The following is a 21,597-nucleotide window of genomic DNA, read 5'->3' on the forward strand; positions in this document are numbered from 1 at the left end:
CAGTAAGGGAAAAAAAATTCTATCAATTTTCTGATGCCAGCAGACAGGAGGACATTACTCTACAAATCGTTTTTTCCCCCACTGCCTCACATCTGATCCAAGAAAGAAGAGACCTGGATTTTTAAGGTGCCACATTTTATTCAACATTAATCACTGGAAGGTTTTACAGTCAGAGAGATTTTTTGGGCTCGTCAACCACTGCCACTGTTCCCTTTGAAGAATTTCTGTGAAGAACTTACTGTTCATTAATCTTCCTCTTCTGTTGAGTTTCTGTATTAGTCCTTTTTTCTCAGTCCTTTTCTGATGAGTTTTCCCACGGTGTCTGTACATGTCCATGAATGTGAGAGTGGTCTAGATCATGCCAGCCAGCCAGGGGGGGAGAAACAGGCCGATGGTACCCAGCAGACACACTATGATGAACATCCAGAGGAAAATCCTATCGATCACCATAGCAACATATTTCCAGTCCTCTTTAACCTATGCCAAAAGATCAGACACATCAAAGACAGTCAATATAATATGCAAATTCAAAGGTTATCAACACTGTAAGCTGTTTTATAGTTCATTATCAGTGGTGCCTTCTGAATAAGCAAGTTAATAACTTTTAGATGGGAAATAGACCACTATTGTCTATGTACAGTCAAAAGTTAAAACACACTTATAAAGTATTTTACCTCACATTTCCATATTTATTATTCTTTATTTTTTTTTTGTAATTTTAAATCAGGGGCATTTAAATATATAACTGACATCAATTCACTGCCACACTTACGCTGAAGTCTGCATCCTCTGCTCTCAAGTGGTCCGCTATGTAGTGAACCCCCTCCAGTGCCTGCATGATGCTGGGAGACAGAGGGGACCTCTGGCTGTCATTGAGTGGTCGCTTACTGTGGTTGTTTACTCTTGCTCCTATGTGTCTGGAGTTAGGCAGACAGGCCACACCCACATCCTGTCTGGGCGGAGCTCCGTGTTTTTGTGATGGCGGAGGTGTGGAGCCTGGGGGTCGGGGAGAAGGAGGGCGAAAAGAGAGGGAAAAAGCAGAGGAAAGAGTCCCGAGCTCCAGGTCCTCATAGCAGCAGGTTCTGGACTCGTCCCTTAACCAGCTGGCAGAAGTGCTCAAGCAGGATGACCCAGGAGGCCGTGACCTTTGGCCTTGCTGCAAGACAAGTAGCCTCTGTCTACGCCGACTGTCCGGTGCTGGCCTGCGCATGAATAACCAGCGAGGGATGAGCTCCAAGAAAACAGAATGGACCCAGCGAGGCATCTCATGAGTACCTGGAGACCTATGGTGGACGTTGAGTACAAAGACAGTGATGATAATGGAGAGTGTGACAAAGATCATCGTGAAGAGCAGGTACTCGCCGATGAGCGGGATGACCAGTGAGGTGGATGGTATGATCTCAGTGATGAGCAGCAAGAACACGGTCAGCGAGAGGAGAACAGAGATACACAGTGTGATCTTCTCGCCACAGTCAGAGGGCAGGTAGAAAACCAGAACGGTCAGGCAGGAGATCAGCAGGCAGGGGATGATGAGGTTGATGGTGTAGAACAGAGGCAGACGGCGGATGATAAAGACGTAGGTGATGTCTGGGTAGATCTCATGGCAGCAGTCGTACTTCTTGGTGTTGTACGTGCCCACAGCATCGATGATGGCCCACTCACCACTCTCCCAGTAGTCCTTCAGGTCCACAGTGGTCTCCAGACGCTCCAGGTCAATCTTGGCTTTGTCATACGTCCATGAGCCAAATTTCATCTTGCAGTTCTGCTGGTCGAAGGGGAAGAAAGTGACGTCGATGCTGCATGAGCTCTTGTAGATGGCCGGTGGAACCCAGCGTACTTTCCCCGTATAGAATAGGTGGGCTTTGGTCATATGGGTCACTGCAAATTCCCCATCAGCACTGAGAACACAGAGCAAAGTGTGATTTACTGTGCTAACCCTTAGATGTTACTGTTACTAGAGAAAATAACAGGTTAAGTCCATTCTTAGTAAAACAGATGAGATAATTCTGGGAAGATTATGTAATATGAGATTTATTCATTCATTTTCTGTAACCATTTCTTCCTGAGGAGCGTCACGATGGGTACAGAGACTACTCAGAATCATTGGGCACAAGGTAGGAAGACACCCTGGAGAACACAAGGAGAACACACCAAGTTTCAGTTTAGTTTTGCAGTGGCAACAGCCTGAGCAAAGAAGCCCAGGCATCTCTGTTGCCTGCAACTTCAACCAGCTCATCTTAGTGGATCCCAAGGCATTCCCAGGTCAGTTGGGAGATAAAATCCCTCCAGCAGGTCCTGGGTCTACACGGCCTTCTCCCACTTGACTGTGTCTGGTGTAGATTGAGCAGGGAGTGTCCAAGAGGCATCTTTATTAGATTCCTGAACCACCAACTGGCTCTTCTCAACATGAAGGAACAGCAGTTCTACTCCTAGCTCCTCTTGAATCACTGGAGAAAACTCATTTTGGCAGTGATTTTTTCAGTGATTACCCAAAGGTCATGGTCTCCTCTTTACCACTTTGGCCTAGTACAGTGACAGCTAGTGCTGGGCGATATGAGCACAAATCAATATCACGATTTATTGTACATTTTACCACAATTACGATTAATGAACGAATATTTTGTTTTTGTATTTTTAACCCTCACAGTTCAGTGACGAGGGTTGTAAACATGCTCCAGTATTAAATATAGGATATTTTTTCTAATGTTGCTGGGAGCTTGTTCCTCTCTTGTTTTCTAAGCATTGTTTATATCTGGTGTGATTGTGCTTTGGTCACTGAAACCTTTTTCATCGTTTACATTTGACTTCTTTTTGTTCAGTGTCATCTTAATTAAGGTCAGAACACAGCACGTCCAAACCACGTACGCTGTGTTTTTCTTTTGGTGCTAGCTGCTCGAGGTCTAGTTCGGCTTCGGAATTTGGTTGCTTATATATGGCAGACGGGCAGAATCACGTGAATACAGGTTGGTAGCGTGGTTTTAAAGGGACAGTACATGAACACACAGTGGGGACATAACAGAATATAAATAATTGATATAATCGATATAGACAAGATTAAAAGTTCTGAATGTTGATTTCGATTAATTTTCCAGCCCCAGTGACAGCATTACTATACATGCTGCAACTTGCGGTAGCTTCTCACTGCCTACCTGCAGAAGCATGCCATCTCTGTCCATGAGTTTAACATGGCCTCAGATATAGAGGTGCTGATCCACATATCGGCCACTTCACACTTAAATACAAACTGCTCAAGTATACACTGGGGGCCTCCATGCAAAGTTGCCAGAAGGACAAAATAATCCAAAAATTGCAGAGGACCATGAATATGAGGAGACAAAGCACAAGCCTGACTGAGACCAACATCCATATTGACAAGCCGGATTGACTGCGGAGAACACAGTACTGAGGGACCAAAAGGCTTGCCCCAACAACCATGGCACTCCATACTCCTAGAGTAAACACCACAGAAGGTCTTGGGAAACATGGTCATATGTCTTTTTCAAATCTGCAAAACGCATGGATGGTGCTAGCAAACTCCCATGCCCAAACAATTATCCGCAAGAGTATGAAGAGTTGACCTATCATTCCAAGGCCAGGAAGAATTGTTCCTCCTGAATCCTATATTCAAAGATGCCCAGATAGCAATGAATGTTTGGCCAAAATGTGGCAAATCTGTAGTTCTTTTATAGCCCACATTGGGCCTTGAATGGCAACATTAACTCAAGGTCTGGTTGCCTCAACTCAGCCACAAGTCCACCGCACATGGGCCAGATGTCAGGTGTGTTGTGGAAAAACATTTGGGCCATGTCTGGCCGACACGCACGGCTCGTGCTATAACCCAAGACAAGACTGGCCCATAACAGTTAGCCCCTAACTTGCCAATGCTGTAAATAAGTTGTAAGTGCCAAAAATGACAGTTTAGACCCAAATGTTTCTGCGATCTGTGTGCTTATAACATATATATATATATATATATATATATATATATATATATATATATATATATATATATATATATATATATACACACACATTGAACCTTGTTTTAAAGAATAACAAAATTCATTTTTCAAATCATAAATAACATTTTGGTCTCTTGCTAATCCTCTTCTCAGAATTAGACATGACTAATAATTCTCTTGAGGAAATTACAAGTGCACAAACCTCCATGTTTGGCTTGATGCAGGATGTACAGTCTTTATGTGACATAATTGTTTTTTAATTCCTCACACAGGAAAAACATTACTTCTGATGATACAATTTGGAGCTGTTTAGTGACCATTATTAAGCAGGACTTCAATTAAAACAAGTACATAAGTGGCAGATATGGGGCAAATTATAAAGGGTTAATCAACCTTCTGCTGCACTTACAGCTGTAATTAATGCATTTGAGATATGTTTTTCTTTTTTCAAATGACAAAAGGGACACGTGTATCTGTGTTGCTACAGAAGCTGTAAAACCACTGCTGAACAGCAGGTGGTGTTCTTTGGTTATATTGGTAGGGGCTCTACTAAGAGACAGTTATAAATGTGGTATTGTATTACACTGATGATAACATAGCAGATAACCTCAGCTGACCTCTGTCAGGTCCATGTGAGTCCAATCAGCATTTTACATTTCCCTTCCCATCTCTCGCACTCATCCATCATCACTTTATTTTCTCACATATAAACAGATATTTCCGTTTGCCTCTACTGCATCACGGATATTTTACAGCACACATCTTTAGATGTACATATGGTGTCTCTTTATATTATCCTGCATTAAAAGGGTGATTGCTTGGCTTGGATTGTGGAGCATTTTTGGTACATATTTTAGGAAGGTTTAAAGAAGTCTCTAAATGTAAAAGCAGTTATTTAATCAGATGGAAACAAATTACTCTATGATCCGTATATAATATGATGTGTAATTTATTACAAAGGGTTTGTGGCTCATGCACCAGATCTTCTATAGCACTGGGATGGTTTCCCAAACAGGGGTTAAGGCTAGTCCTGGACTACACAACATTTTGTATTGTAATTTTCCATTGAAATTAGGATATCGTCCAGGACTATGCTTAGTTTAGACACAAGGACATTGTGGAGATCAGGTACTGATTTTCTGAATCTTACTCTTATTCATTTCAAAGGCACTGTATGGTGCTCCATATATCCAGGGAACTGCTTGACATTGGCTATGGTGATAGAACTGACTGGACTTTACTGGGTTTTTCCACAATCTGGCACATGCTGATTCTATTAAAAAAAGTGTCTTATCTGTGACTATTAGATATTATTACTTACTTGTTGTACAGCACAATGTCCGGAACCCAGATGAGCTCTGATGGCACTCTGATGGACGTCACATTGTCATAATCAGAAGGCTTCCAGCGCAGTTTATAGTCGTTCCACTCCTGAGTGAGAAAATCCAAGAGGTTGTTATTTCATTTCTCTTCATCGTGTAGATTCCTCCTTTGATCTTTGAGAACTGCAGGGATATTTGAGCCACTGTAATTCACTCCCTTATTGCCGTGAACTGTGTAGTCATCATTTTACACAGACACAGTCTGCATATAGGGGATATAGGGGACAATTTAACACAAGGTGAACTGTAACACTGATTTTTTTTTGTAGATTCGACTGAAACATGCTTCTTGACACCTTTTACTGTAATCCAGTAACATTATCTCTACATTTTAACAGCTATCTCACAGATATTTCTTGAATTTTATCCTGAAGAAGCAGTTGTGTTCAAGTCAAACATTTATACCCATATCAATTTAATCTCTTTGTTGAGTGTTATGTAGCACCATTTAAAACATATAACCAGTTTACAGTGAGAGCAAGATATCATGCATCATCATCTTCAATTGTTCATTCATTCATTCATTGTCTGTAACCTGGGGGTGGGCAATCGTATCTGCAAAGTGCCGGTGTGGCCCTTTTTAGGCTATTCAGGCCAAAGCACACCTGATTTCACTCTTTTAATTAGTTTCGTCTCAGTAAAACAACTGATCATGTGACCTCCTGGTTGGTTGGAACAAAAACCAGCAGCCACACTGGCCCTTTGCGTGTAAGATTGCCCACCCCTGCCGTAACCCTTATCCAGTTTTGGGTGGTGGTGGGTCCGGAGCCTACCCAGAATCACTGGACGCAAAGCAGGAACACAACCTGGAGGGGGCGCCAGTCCTTCACAGGGCAACACACTCACTCACTCGCACACACCTATGGACAATTTTGAGTCGCCAATTCACCTACCAACGTGTTATTTTGGACCGTGGAGCACGGGCAGAACACCTACTTCAGAAAATCCCTCATAACAATAAAGGCAGTGGAGACATCATTGAGAGAATAAGTGTTTAAAAAGTGGACAGCTTTTATGAACAAGGACACACAATATCAAAAATGCAATGTACTAAATAACACACACTGTGGAATGTTTTGTTAAATGTGAGTTCCAGTACAAGGATGTGCATCTAAAAACTACTGGCTCACCTGCTTCAGCCAGACATTGGTTGTCATCATCTGGTTTTTCTCGTCCTGCAGAGGTTAAAAAGAAGTGAGAGGTAGAGGGAGAGGGATAGAGAGAGAGAGGGGTATATATATAGAGACACATTAGCCAGAAATTTGGGTTTGCTCCAAGAAAATGCTTTAGATAAGAGGAGTGTCAGAACTACTTGAACCACGTCTTCAGCATCTTAAGTGTAATATCCTTGATGGACCATCCTCAAGGAACATCTGATTTATCAGCACTATCAGGGAAAGGGTCTGCTAATGTGAGTTCTGAGGAAGCACAGTCTTTATAAAATTACTACTGGGACACTGAGGGGTTGGAACATATCAAAGAAAATCAGAATTTCCCTGCCCCTTTACTTTGTCCTTTGTCACTAAATATGTACAAAGTATGAGCACATTTCCAGAACACATTCTGGTTAGTGCCATTGAAGCAGAGAAGATCAAAGACTGCCGTGTAAGAATCCATTGTGTTACTGAAAAATGTGTGTTGTTTTGCCTGGCTAGTTCTTTTTGCCTGGCTTTTTATTTATTTTATTTTTTTTTATGCATGATTCATCATATACAGGCGTGGGCAAATTTATTGGTACATTTTCATAAAAAAAAGGAAGACTCACAATTTTCCCAGAAATAACTTGAAACTGACTAAAGAAATAGGCATCTATCCAGTGTTACTACATTTCTCCATTTAAACAGGCTGGGGTTGATTTTAAGATTGGAGACATGGTATTAATTAAAGAAACCTGTTACTCTGAAATATTACTATAATTATTAAAGAATCTGAGGCTTGGTGGGAGTATATTATTCAATAGTCAGCTGACTTCTGCACTGGAGCAGTCTGACTACTCAGCAGGATATACGAGAGGATCAGCCTGTATTATGCAGCGGCAAATATGTGTCTCAACACATCTGATGCAGATACAGTACGAGGCCAATCAATTCTGACTCTTTGTCTAAAATTCCACCCTGACTCTTTATGTCAGCACACAACCTGTCTGCAGATTGAAGGTACCTAGAATACATCCTAACATTCAGTAAGGCACCAAAAGTGAGTTCTTTTATTGTTACAACCTTGACATCTTAACAATAGAACAACCCTTCTCTAAAAGGTGCTGTATATAATCATCTATAGCACATTCTCCATTAATGTGAAGAACCAATTTATGATTAACCTTTATGCCATTTTATTCATTCATTCATTCATTCATTATCTGTAACCATCCATCCATCCATTATCTGTAACCATTTATCCAATTCTGGGTCGCGGTGGGTCCAGAGCCTACCTGTAATCATTGGGCACAAGGCGGGAATAGCTTCAATACACCCTGGAGGGGGCGCCAGTCCTTCACAGGGCAACACAGACACACACACACACATTCACTCACACCTACGGACACTTTTTGAGTTGCCAATCCACCTACCAACGTGTGTTTTTGGACTGTGGGAGGAAACCGGAGCACCCGGAGGAAACCCACGCAAACATGGGGAAAACACACCAACTCCTTACAGACAGTCACCGGAGCGGGAATCGAACCCACAATCTCCAGGCCCCTGGAGCTGCGTGACTGTGACACTACCTGCTGCACTGCCCTTATGCCATTTTAATCATGTAAAAAGTTCTTAGTTAGTTCAGGGTTCACAACACTTGTAGAACTATCATTTTTAAGCGTGTAGTCAAAGCCATTGTGCCTGGCATTCTCATAGTTACCACATCGATGAGCTGGGCGATGGACAAGCCAAATTTAACGATGACCACGTCCGAGGTGTTGGGCACAGGTCTGGACCACTTGTTGTAGCCAATGAACAGCTTTTTGAAGAGTTCATCCTCAGCGTGTGAGTGAGTCTTGTCATAACAGGACACTGTCAGCACAAGAAATAACAGTCTGAGAGACATTTTACCATCACTGCCAATACAAAACTTTTTATTTTCAAAATTTGCATTTGCTGGAAAATAAATATGAAATTAACAGTTTTGGAAATTTTTAATAGTGACAATACATTAACATGTCCATTACAATGTACAGTCATGGCCTAAAAAGAAACAGGTTAGGACCAAACAGTCATGAGTTCAATCCCGTGAACGTGCATGAAAATTGGGGTTGGGGTGGGGGTGGGTGAACAGGCTTTCTCCTCCCTCAGCATACATGTCTTAACTGCACTTGAGCAAGATTCCCTGGGTTTAGAGATGGCTGCCTGCTGTGTGTGTGTGCGCTCACTTACCCTAAGCACGTATTAACATGAAGTTTTAAAGCTGAATTTAGGGGCTACTTTTGTCAAGTTTTAGAGATTGAGAAAATAAACTCTCTCTATATTCAGTCACTAAAGCATCACTGATTTCAGGCACTACAGTTTGAGCATCAGTTCTGGATCACAAACTCCTCTGAGTCCTTCCAGAAGTAATGGACGGTGCTCCACTAGTATATGTTCAAAACTCACTATCTGAAGACTGGACCTGAGCACGAGCCCCTTAAGCTCAGCTGGTCCGGAGTGTCCTATCTTATGCCCTGCTCTTCTGTGTTGATTATATAAGCTGTGAGTGCAACCCATCCATAACAGTTTGGAATAAGTATTTTGAGCTTATTTTAAAGCATGTAAGGTTTAGCTGCTTTTTTATATTTTTACACAGTCACATGCACCACACAACACCAGCGTGGATCCTCTGGAATCACACACAGCAACATGAACATGAAGTCACCTTCATTTTCACATCAGCTTAACAGATTCATGTTATAGGCTCCCATTTTTATTTGTCACACTCACCTCATCCTTCAATTAAATGATAAGGGACAGTCATTTTCTCCGTGAGGAATACCAGTAATGTTGAGGCATGATAAAGTATGTCACATTATACCATTGGTTATTTTATGTGAAGTACTGAGCTGGGTGATATTTCACTTGTTGGAATGAGCTTAACGAACCCACACTCTTGGCATATATGAGGAAAAGTCAAATTCTGGTTTAAGTTATCACTCTGCCCCCGGGGGAATGTAAACTCTGCCACTAAGCATGAGTGGAATAGCTTCATTTCATTTCATTTATGGGAGTGGGAGTCCATTAATGGACGCTGAGGACACACTATGTGTTCATATTTGCATGTTTTAATATATGCAACATTGGCCATTTCACAGAAGCTTTGTGCTTGAGGATACCTTTAATCATTCACCATTACACACCTCATTGCTCTAAGCTGGTCAGCAAGCGTTTAACCGAACCGACATTTTTATCCAGTTTCCCGTTTTGTGGAATCTCACTAGCATTTCCATGACTTTGTCATTGTTCAAACAGCAGAAACATATAATACAGTATTTAGCACTACGCTGGGTAAGATTTAGGTTTTTGCTCTTGGGGCTCCACCTGGTGTAATTCATTTTTAAAGCAGTGTACGGAAATCAATGGGGAGATTCCTACCCTCGTCCAAAATTTACATAGAGCAATTTCTGCAGCGCTGAGCACAGAGTAGCAAAGACAGAGACTCTATTCTCCCTATTACAGCTCAGTGGAGCATCACAATCATTTTGAAGCAGTAACATAGTGTTCCTTTAAACAAGATGAATAATCTTTCTAGAAATTCCAAAGGTTTATATACACCCCACATCAACTGCACACACACAGGATGTAGTCTCTATGGGAATGTATCATCAGTATAAAAGGAGCAATGTCCATAATCATTTGGAGATATGTTTTAATTCAGATCAGATTTTGTTATATTTTATTAAATATAAATTGTAAATCTAAACACGCAAACGCAGTATTTAAATTGTAAATGTAATTAATGATTTAACTAATTCTACTGATGAAATTAAATAATAAATGTTGTGAGCATGATTACTTAATTTAATCTGCATAATTTGTCATTGGGCCCAGTGATTCCAACTCTGGACCCAAAGTCAACCCTGATTTGGATAAGCAGTTTTAGACAATGAATGAATGAATAGTTTATCATATAATACATAGGGTTTATTAAGTAATTACATACATATAATTACAGTATTTAAATCAAATGCAGGGGAAAACAACAGGGTTAATAATTTTTATTCATATTAGAACTAGTTATGCACTGTTAATCAAACGTACAGTATAAAGATCAATAATAACTTGAGGCTTTTAAGAATTTCATGGCCTGTGATTCTGATGTGGGTTACCTGTGCACCTGCCATGTGTGCCCTGCCCTTAGGGCTGAACACCTTAGATTAGAAGAAATCTCTTGGGGACAGAGCGACTGGTAGCAGCTGCCGGCCAAGTTTAGCCATTAGCCAACAGCGCTGTGAAGCACGGCTGCTTGCTGGACATGTGAGGACTGGCCACCTGGGCCCTGGCACTGTGGGAGGGAGACCGGAGAAGTGTAGTCATTTACTGCCTCTGACTCTGGCACTCTGCTCTCTTGGATGGGGTGGTTACTCAGTGATATCTCTGTTACTGCACATTAAATCAATCTCCGGATTCACATCAGTGCGTCATTAATGAAGTTTGAGAGCTATCCGCAAAGCTTGGGTTTGTTTCTGAAGGGCGTTAAAAATTGAGAGATAAAACAAACTATCTTGATGACTACCATAAAATAGGGATGGGTGGTATAACGATAAGGCTGTACATTGTGCCTTTTAAAAATGTGGACAGTATCTCAAAATAAGGGTGGTATTTATGATGTGTATGGTGTGTCAAATTTCTGTTCTGTGTCTTTAAAAGTCAGCTAAACTGTTCATGTGCCTTTAAGAGATCCACAGGGAGGGGGCGCTGTGGGAGCTCAATAACTGCTGATGTCACGGTCTGAAAACGGTTGGAGAAAAGCACAAGCCCTGTAGCCCACTACAGTTGTACATTTAGCGCTGAGTTTGGGGTAAAACAGAGAGAAGTAAAACTCAGAAGATCCTTCACTCGACTTTGTGCTCACAGGTAAATGGCTTTATCCTGAAAATATGTGTGTTTTGAGCCTCAGTTCGCTGAAATATCTGCTGTGGTGTGCTAAACCACAAGCGCCTGTTAGCGCCAGCAGTGCTTCTAATCAGTGTACATCATCTTATTTAGCTCATTTTCAATGTTTCTGTTCCTTCAGCACCAGCTGCTGAAACTTGCCCTCTCAGAAATGGGTTTTTATTGTCAACACGTGTCGTTGTTAGTGTTGCCACACGTCCTAGTTTTCCCGGGATTGTTCCCCTTTTTTACTGTCTGTCCTGTAAAATTAACCATCCTTCTCGGGATGCCTATTGTCCTGTTTTTTTGTTTTTTTTTGTGAAAATGCAGTTCCATTCACATATTTTTCACCTTTTAAATAAACATATATTCTGCTGTTGCATTCTGCTGTGTTCTCTTCCCCGTACCTACATAGGCATGGTTTGCTGGTCTCTGTGATGCTGTAGCAGACTTACGCTTTTATTTGATTGGTTGTTATGTAGGCTGTGTTCAAAAACTTGCTCCCTAAACAGCTAAGATTAGTCTCCAACCTCTACCGCTTCAGTAGTACAACCCCCCCCCACCACCATAGAACAGCACATATTGAAATGCCCAATAGTGAATTAAACAATATTAAGCCAACAATAATTTGCACTTCTGATATTAAGAATGGTAATATCTAGTTTGTCCTGCCTTATGATAAAAGCAGCCTCTATTCTTTAGTGACGGCTTTACACTCTGATGGATTTGATTGCATTCGGCCACATTAACATATGTGAGTCAGTGTCTGATGTTGTATGATTAGGTGTGAATGACCTCACTCCAGCTCATCCCAAAGGTGTTGGTTGTAGCTCATACAGTTTCACTGCTATACAGTCAAATGTAAGGAGGCATTATACCCGTCTAACAGACATATGGCATTGGGCATTGTGATCTTTGTCATGTGTGCTACTGGTCCAGAGCATCCAATCCAATTGTTCAGTGGTTTTGTGTGGAGGTTGTACACATAGTGTGTAAAAGACTGAACATTTATGCCCGCAGTGAGTCACCTTCTGGACAGAGTAATTTGTATGCATAGTGAGAATTTCTTCATTAAGCATGTGGGCCATGCTTCAGCTCTGTATGTTATCCAGCAGGAAAAAGTCCTGCGTGCCATGTATAGGGACTTTACAGAGCCTTCTCATGGGCTACATAAAAGCCCCACATTCCCAACACCTGAACATGATGGCACTCTTAAATCTTTCTCTTTCTCACAGCTAATGGAGCTCTCTAGATAACAAATGAACAAGTTACTTCAGCCAAAGTAGGGCGTTATTGAAATAGCCATAGTCAGTCTCTCCCAGGAAGACTTCAGGTACCATAAACCATCTAATTATGGGCACATTGCACATTTTTATTTATTGCAATTTCAGCTAGAACTTACTAGAACTCTCTTTCTATAGAAGTGAATGGAAGTGATGTAAATAGGCTAATTCAGCTACTAATGTCATTGTAGTGGGAAAGGTTAATCGTTCAAGGCTGAGAGTCCCCTGGTACCTAGGTAACAAACTGCCCCATTTCTGTTCCTTTTTACTATATAACACACTATACCTGTCCTATTTTACTATACCACACACTGTCCCATTTCTGTCCCATTTTAACACCCTCAGGGCCTTTTACACATTGAGAAGGCCTAATGATTTCAGAGATATGAATATGACATTACAATAGGATTTTAATGATTTAAATTAAATATAATGGATGAGGATATTGTATTTAAATTTCATAATTATTGTAATAATACTTAAATAATAATTAACAAAAGGAAATGATATATGTACAAAGAGAAATACATGTTAATCTATGTTCCAAGTCTCGTGTGACAAATAAAACGTGGTAGGCTATTTTCTCATCTACAACACAAAATGATTAAAGATTAACTCTAACATTCATTCATTATCTGTAAGCGCTTATCTAGTTCAGGGTTGCGGTGGGTCCAGAGCCTACCTGGAATCATTGGGCGCAAGGCAGGAATACACCCTGGAGGGGGCGCAAGTCCTTCACAGGGCAACACACATATACACACACACACCTACGAACACTTTTGGGTCACCAATCCACCTACCAACGTGTGTTTTTGGACTGTGGGAAGAAACTGGAGCACCCTGAGGAAACCCACACGGACATGGGGACTCCTCACACACCAACTCCTCACAGACATTCACCCGGAGCAGGAATCGAACCCACAACCTGTGACTGCGACACTACCTGCTGCGCCACCCCATTCAAACTCTAACATACAAACCTAATTTCCAGAAAGTCGAGATATTGTGTAAAAGGCAATAACAAGAAGATTCTGTGCCTTATTTCTCTTTAAGCATTTTTTAACAGACAATACTGCAAAGAAATGATATCCCATGTTTTCACTGAAAAATTGTACTATATTTTGTAAACATATTAAACCGATGCCTGCAACACACTCCAAGCATACTGGAACAGAGGCATGTTTACCACTATTATACTTCATCTTTTCTTTTAATTACACTGAAGGTAACAATTTTTAATGTTTTTCAAGTGGAATCTTTGCCCATTCTGGTTTGATACAAAACTACAGTGTTTAACGGTATCTGTGGATACCGTTGCCTGATTCTCCTCTTCATGATATGCCGTAGGAGATAAACACACACACTGTCCTTGAAGCCATGTCGCTCTATCAAATAATGAAGAAGGTCAGGCATTGTCTTGCTGAAATAACCATGGACTTCCCAGGAAAAGACGTCATCTTGGTGGCAGCATATGTCTCTCTGAAAACCCAGTGTTTGCCTTCACATGCAAGTCACCAATACCGTGGTCACTGATATACCACCCACACCATGAGAGATGCTGGCTTTTGCATGTATTGCTGATGATAGTCTGCATGGTCAATTTTTACTTTTGTTAGCAATTCTGCACATAACTGATGCCTTCTCCATGCACAAGTTGTAGGTTGCATTTCTAGATGCAGTGGTAAACAACATTAGGTGAATTTTTTTAAAGTTCTCCCATGCGGGTATATTTATCACTGTAGCATGATGGTTTATTTTAGAGAGTGACATCTGAAGGCTTGAATGCCAGACGTATTCAACATGTGCAACTATTTTGGAGTGTATTGTGGGCATCAAATTCAAAATTTGTTTACATATACACAAGCACAATCAAGTCGGTTAATGATATTTTTTTTTGTGTTTTTGTCAGTCAGATAATCTTTCATAAGTCTTCAAAACAAGAGAAAATTCTTGTTTTAACCCCATTTTACCAAATGTTCAAATGTTCTGGAAATGGTTTTTGGGCTATTGTAAGCCCCACAGGAGCTGAATAGAAATTTACATTAAAGTAATTGTGTTGTATTTTTCCTTCATTTTTGGCTAGGAATGTACATTGTATTACTGAGATATTTGTATATTATTAAATATTAAAGCCTTTTGTACCAAATACAACACATTAGCATTAGACTACCATACTGTACATACTGACCACATGATATATACAGTTTCTTACAACAATCTAATATACAATTTTCATTAACTCCATCTAACACACTGTCTTTATTGATCTGAGGAAATCACTGCAGTCTTACTGTATGAGTCTCAGTCAAAAAAAAAAAAAAAAAAACACAAGCCAGCACACAGACTGACCAGCAGAAGGAGGAAGAAGAGGGGAAAAAACCCAGTTTGAAATTAACATTTTATTTTCGTATATTCTATTTTCCTTCATCACATATGAATTACATTGACATTTTTCTGCCATTTCTTTCTCACTATGAAACAGAATGCAACTCTTACCAGCTCTGTGTAATAATAATTCTTTATACATATTCAGTAACAAATTAAATCAGGCAAGTAAATCCACTTGTTTAAGGAAGTAGTAAATCAAAGAAAAATGCGTCTAAATATGGAGTTTAAAACTAATTAAAAGAAAAGACTCCTAACATGTACGGCCTGAAATTACGCAGTGATTTCTGTGTATTCTTCCACTGTGACATCCTTGTTTCTACATTCATTGTTTAACTCCACTGACTCCACAAAATGACAAAATGTAGTCCATCTGTTACTCTGCATACTTATTACCCCCTTTTTACCCTGTTTTTCAATGGCCAGGACCACCACAGAGCAGGTATGATTTGGATGATGGATAATTCTCAGCACTGCAGTGACACTGATGTGGAGGTTGTGTGTTACTGTGTGCTGTGCTGGTATGAGTGGATCTGACACAGCAGTGCTGCTGGAGTTTTTAAACCCTTCAGTGTCACTGCTGGACTGATAGTAGGGTATTTTATGGAAGAACAGGTTATAGTCTGTAATTGTACAACTACAAAATGTACCTATGGCCACTGGAGCTAATAAAAATGGACAATGAATGCACAAACAAGGAGGTAATTTCAACTTTATGGATTATGAGAGATAAAATTCCTTCTTCTCAGTAAGTGCCTATGAGCTTGAATAACTCACCTGCTTCTATTTATTACACGTGAACCGGAAACCAATCAAAACAAATAAAGACTGGTTGAAAGTCAAAAAAGCTCACCGCACTTCCAGACGATGATGAAGAGCAGGGAGCCCCCGATCCTCAGCGCGCTCTTCCCTGCGCGCTCCATCACAGCTGCAGCTGGGTGAGCCTGAGATCAGCGCGTGAGCTGCTCCATGACGCGCGCCTCTGGAGAACACGCAGTAGCCGGACTATGGTGCGCGCATGGTGCAGCTCTGTGCAGTCAAACGCAAAGTCTAAAAGTGCTCCAGCATTGTGAGCCCAGGCACGCGCTGACGTCCAGTCAGGACGCAGAGCGATACACCGTTCTTCTGTACATGCTGGAGTCCGGGCACCTGTTTCACTGCGGGACTTTACAACACGCTCCGACCTCAACACTGTTCACGCGCCTGTTTGCTGTCCTGCGCTCGTGTCTCTCAGCCGCCTGCCTTTACAATCTGCCCACCGGAGTGAGGTCAGGAGAGGAGGAGTGGCCAAAAGAGGTAAGGGCCGAAGGAGTTCCCAAGCTGCCACTGTGGGGAACACCAGGGCTTGTATCAAATCAATTAATCTAATTATTATTTGTTTTTTGTTTGTTTGTTTTTTGGGGGTGAGGGGACGTTTTCTTTTCTCTTTTATTTTTTAAGTTTAAAGTCCCCTTCCATCATTGATTAACCCCGTGAAGCTCTGTTCATTAAAATAATTATTTTCTGTGTTCATTAACAAATATACAAAATTATTTATAATAAATAAATAAATCACAGAAGGCCTTAAAACGGATTAGATGTAACGCTATCTTCACCTTCATTCAGTACATCATTGGCATTGATTTCCCGCCATTTATCTCTACTGCACGCCTGAAGCATATAAGCCCTGCTCTGCATGTTGTCGGGATTGGTTCCTTAATTATAAAAGAAACACTGGCTGTTTGAATCCATCCGCCTTTGAAACATAGTAGTTTCACAGCAAGAACCCTCAGCCATGGTGGTGACTTTAATATACGTCTTGTAGCACAGTTTATATCAACTCTGGTCCCCTGCACATTCATTGCTTTCACTTCTCCTAAAATCCCTGATACAACTAACCAATGAACTGTGTGCGTGTGTGTGTGTTAAGTGTTAGTGTACCTCCAGTACCAGGGAAAAGAAATGCTGTTCTAGCATATAAACCCCAGCACATGGACATGTCAACCAGGTAAACACTTGGTTTTCACCAGAGGGGTTTCAATGTTTTGTTTCAAATGGTTTTTACATTTTACATACAAGGAAATCAATTCAGTCTACACAATATATCCAAAAGTTTGCAAACTAGACTCCATATCAAAATACAGGTAAATTAAGGCGCTCCCGTTGTGGGCAAAGTGGAACAATCTTCCAGTTAATTTGTTTTTAATTTCATAAGAAACATTGGATGAGCAGCTGTCCACAAACTTTTGGCTCTGTGGCGTATATATTCCGGTTATACCCTGAACTGTTACAAACTGATACATCGTACTGTGAAGCGAACGGCTTCCCTTTTAAATGCGGGGTTATGTATAGCTTTCGTTCCCACTGAGCTGCTATGCCCATATGTCGCCGGCAGAGGGCAGGCCAAGTGAACTAATATTTACAAAATAAACCAATATTATACTGACTCTTTCAACTCGAAATTTTAGCAGCTGCATCATTGTTTTGTCTTACTATCACTTCCTTTACCTGCTTAGCTCACTTCTGTCACACTGCTGGTTTGTGGGTTTTTGCCTAATCATCAATGGGACAATGTAACATATACATTCATAGTGTAAACAAAGCTTTATTTTTCACAAACGTCTTTGTTATATCAAAAATGTTTCTGGTGACTTAGAAATCATTAATAAACGAACTTTATTTTAAAAAAGGCAGATTAAATTACTACTTTATTCATATGACCATTTGGTTAAATGTTCAAATTAAAGCATAGGATAAATCAAGGTAAGACCTGCAGGCCTTAACCTCTGCTTATAACATGCACAGACCAATAAAAAAAAAAAAAAACAGCATACATTCTTTCTCCCTTACACATTGTTATTACTCTTTTTGATTAATAAAGAGAAATTAAACAATCAGTTCTCATTTGTTTATAATAAGCCTATAACTTTGGCCTCCAGATGAGGCTCTGTTTATTTTTCTATGACTTCAAGGTCATTTCCCCCTTTCCACATTTAAAATGTATGTGTCTGTGCTGAGAGAGGGGCCCTAGCTGTCTGCTCTCCATCTGCACCCTAGCACCAAGACAACCAGACCATAACATTCAGCTGTCCCCCTCAACCAGACAGAAAGCGTTAGTACATTGCACTTATTTGTCAAGAGTTCTCAAACAAAAGTCCATTACAGATCACTAATGTAAAACTTGGGTCAAAGTCTGGAACAGCATTTAAACATTGCACAGTACTTAAATATTCAATTGTTCTGTAAACACAAGATTTCCAAGTATTTTACGATATATTTTATATCACAAAAATAAACTTGTAGACATCCACCCATCCAGAATATCTAATGAAATCGAGGATATTAATAGGTGAGGTTGTCGCCCTAGTAACAGCTTCTGCTCTTTTGGGAAGTTTTCCCACCAGATGTTGAAACATTGCTGTGAGCCTTTGGTTCCGCCGTGAGAACTTGCATGAGGTTTGTACAAAGCGGATGTATGAGAAAACACAGCTCCACTGCTCCAGTGTTGACGTTTTTTGCAAAGAATTTTCATTTGGTTGTCTCAGCTATTTTACAACTAGGATACATTTCACAATCCGCATACGGTCTAACTGCTAGAACAACCGCTGACACAAAACATACTCTTTTTCATTAAAGAGCGTCTTCATAGGAACGGCATACCCGTTAATCTAGAGTCTAATCTTGTTTTGAAAAAACGCCCAGAAAGCAGAATTGAAGAAAAAAGGAACTCTCTTACCTCATCCACTGTTAATCATTATCTGGACGTGTTGCTATAAGCATGCTGCCTGAACTGTTTAAACGGAGTTAAACGGAGTTAATAGATCTTCCTTCTATTAACATAATTTCAGTGAAATTTCAGTTTCAAAATGGACGCGCTGACTGACGCAACGGACCACTGCACACTTTATGATCTGATTGGCTGAAATACGCTTCTCATTTGCATGAGGTTGAAAAACTCCAGGCGTTCTTTTGAGTTTTTTCTCGAAGTCCTTCACTGCCAAAGGTGCACTACGGTGCTCAAAAATACGAGTACCAATAATAGAAATGTGCACACCTGTGCCCCAAATACAGAGGATACATTTGTATTTTGACTTGTGTTGTTGAGAAAGTCACATAATTGGCCAGAAACACAGCTGTAAGTTTTGTTACTGACAGAGCACCATTTTTATAAGGAATATCTAAATAAATGAAGACTATTTCATTCACCTTCTTGGCATTGAAAATGAGCTCCCTGTAATGAATCACTAAATTATAAAAATATAATCTACCTTTATTCTGTCTTCAATAAATGTTTACAATGCCCAGATATTTAATATTATTAAAGGCTGTGGTGAAATAATTTCAAAACTGTGTGTTGGACGTGTGATGCTACTGCCGTTTTAGTATCCCATTCCAGCCTTCCCTGTAAGGAATTACAGCTTTCAAAAAAATACATTAATATGTTGTTGTTGTTGTTGTTTCCTAAAACTGGAAAACTTCCCATTCTGTGTTTTTAGTTGGGAGCACTGCTGCTCTTTCTGAGACGCTCTGTTAGCTCAGTGTCCAGGATCTGTGAGGATATCTCCAGCCGGCTCGCCATGTCCTCCATTGCTCTCAGCATTCGCTCAAAGGCAAGAGATTCTTCTTTGATTCTTAGAGACAGACACAGACACAAAAGCAGAGAAGTAGAGTCAGAGTGATGGAAAAATAAATAAAAGAAAAGCAAAGGGAGGGGGGCATGGTCTGGGCAGAGGGGACCCAACACAGCTTTGAGCAGCCCTCAATTTAGGGGCCTGCAAGGGGCAGAGCTCCACATTCCTTCCTACTGTCCATGCTGATGATGGAAAACCCAGAGGCCAGTAACAGCCTGCAGTGGTTAGAATGTCGCTTTCTACTGTATCCGTGTACTTCTTTCATTATGTTTTTATTCACTTATTATTATTAAAATATTTTTGATATCTTCTAGCACTAAACTCTTTATAGTTCTTTATAGTAATGACATTAAACAACTTCTAACTGCTGTATGAATAATTTAAAGTTAAAAAAATAATAATGTTAAGATTCTGTACTAAAGTTCATTTACAAAAAACATTTAGGATATTTCCATTGTTCAGGGTGTAGAATGATTTTATCCTACAAAGACATCTGTTGCTGAGTCAAATAAAAAAAATCATTGCTTTCTTTTATGCATGTTGGAAACAATTTGAAATCTCTATAAACTCCACCTTCCCCTTGACTCCATGACTGGACCCATGCATCCTATTCCTTCTACAACTTCAGAAATCGAAATTATTTAACTTATCTGCTAAGAGTTCTGTTTTTCATAAGGGACCTGAACATTCTGCAATGCTTCAGCTGCCTGGCTCTTAACTATATGTCTATTGTAGTTACTTCTGCTTACTTCTGGATTCCAGCTAGGGCTTGTAGGACATCTCCTTCTAGCTGGTTCTCCAGCTCATCTGCTGCTTTCTTCACCACTCCCTCACAGCTGGTGTGATCCTCTTTGATTCCAGCAATGTTCTCCTGTATGATCTCCTGGTAGCGCTGGTTCCCCAACTCTGCTCCCACAAACTGAACTAGGTTCTCTACAACTGCCTGGTTCCCATGCTGGAGCGCCTTCAAATATGCCACCTCTTCCCTGCTGGCCCGTAATCGCCTGGACATAGCCTGGCTAGTGTGGAAGTTGATGGAGCAGCCTTCTGCTTTCAGCTCTGGAATGACCTGAAAAAGCGGATTGGTCCAGTCTGTGCTCCCAGGCCTGGCCGGATCATCCCCGATTGCTTTTGGAGTAGGAGTGGACGCATTAGTGAACATGACCTCTGGCATCACGCCCGATCCCCAGTCTGCATCCTCGCCACTCTGGCAGTGTGCGGGCACCAATAAAACTATGAATAGCAATGTACCCAGAGTCCAGCTCATTGTGGCCTAGGAAAGAGAATAGGTCCAATGTTAGTGACCTTTATAACCTGCAAGCTGAAAGAGTGATGAATGAAATCTCAGGGGATGAGAGATGTGAGGCTCCTTTATCCTTTTCTCCTTATCAAAGCTGGCCAGTGCCTTCTCCAAATAACCAGAGAGATGTTGCCAAGACCTGACATCATGTGAGACAGAAGAAATAAACACAGACCCTCAACAAATTCCATCTGGCCTTAGGATTTGCAGAGACTCCTCACTTTATAAATGTGTCTTGGACAGAGCTAAGAGCTGATGAGGTCCCAATTGTAATATTGTCAAATGCACCATATGCATGTGATTAAGCATATGAAATCTAATTTGTTGGTAGATACCACAGTTAAAGCTGTTCAAGAAAGCACCCAATCCACTACAATTACTGCCTTTGGTGATTTCATCAACCAGAACGACAGTGTCAGAATTAGCAGCCTAGTGTCGTTCAGCAACTCTCTATAGTAGACCTCACCAACCAGCCCTGTGCTACTTGTCTAAGGCAAGGTAAAGCAAAGCAAGTTTATTTCTATATCATATTTCATATACAAAGTAATTAAATGTATTTTGAGTAAAATAAATAAAAATTGTAGACAATATCTATAAAATTATGTAATAAAATTAGGAA

At 40.6% G+C, this 21,597-nt stretch overlaps 1 protein-coding gene across 2 annotated transcripts; it reads right to left on the reverse strand.

Annotated features, from left to right (window-relative positions):
• Positions 1–135: 135 nt before the first annotated feature.
• On the reverse strand, positions 136–18,915 carry chrna2b (cholinergic receptor, nicotinic, alpha 2b (neuronal)). 2 transcript variants are annotated; one of them, XM_066677178.1, is made up of 7 exons: positions 18,784–18,855; positions 15,922–16,394; positions 8,201–8,352; positions 6,475–6,519; positions 5,284–5,393; positions 773–1,898; positions 136–477 (listed from the first exon to the last, which is right to left on the reverse strand). In XM_066677178.1, exons 2-7 carry the CDS (start codon positions 15,989–15,991, stop codon positions 352–354), a joined length of 1,629 nt encoding a protein of 542 aa, XP_066533275.1. In that variant the 5' UTR covers positions 15,992–16,394; positions 18,784–18,855; the 3' UTR covers positions 136–351. The 2 variants fall into 2 exon arrangements, with proteins under 2 accessions (XP_066533275.1, XP_066533276.1); XM_066677179.1 differs by lacking the exon at positions 15,922–16,394 and having other exon boundaries at positions 18,784–18,915.
• Between the last annotated feature and the right edge of the window lie 2,682 nt (positions 18,916–21,597).

The sequence above is a fragment of the Hoplias malabaricus genome, chromosome 7, assembly GCF_029633855.1.
Source record: "Hoplias malabaricus isolate fHopMal1 chromosome 7, fHopMal1.hap1, whole genome shotgun sequence".
NCBI classification, from domain to species: domain Eukaryota; kingdom Metazoa; phylum Chordata; class Actinopteri; order Characiformes; family Erythrinidae; genus Hoplias; species Hoplias malabaricus.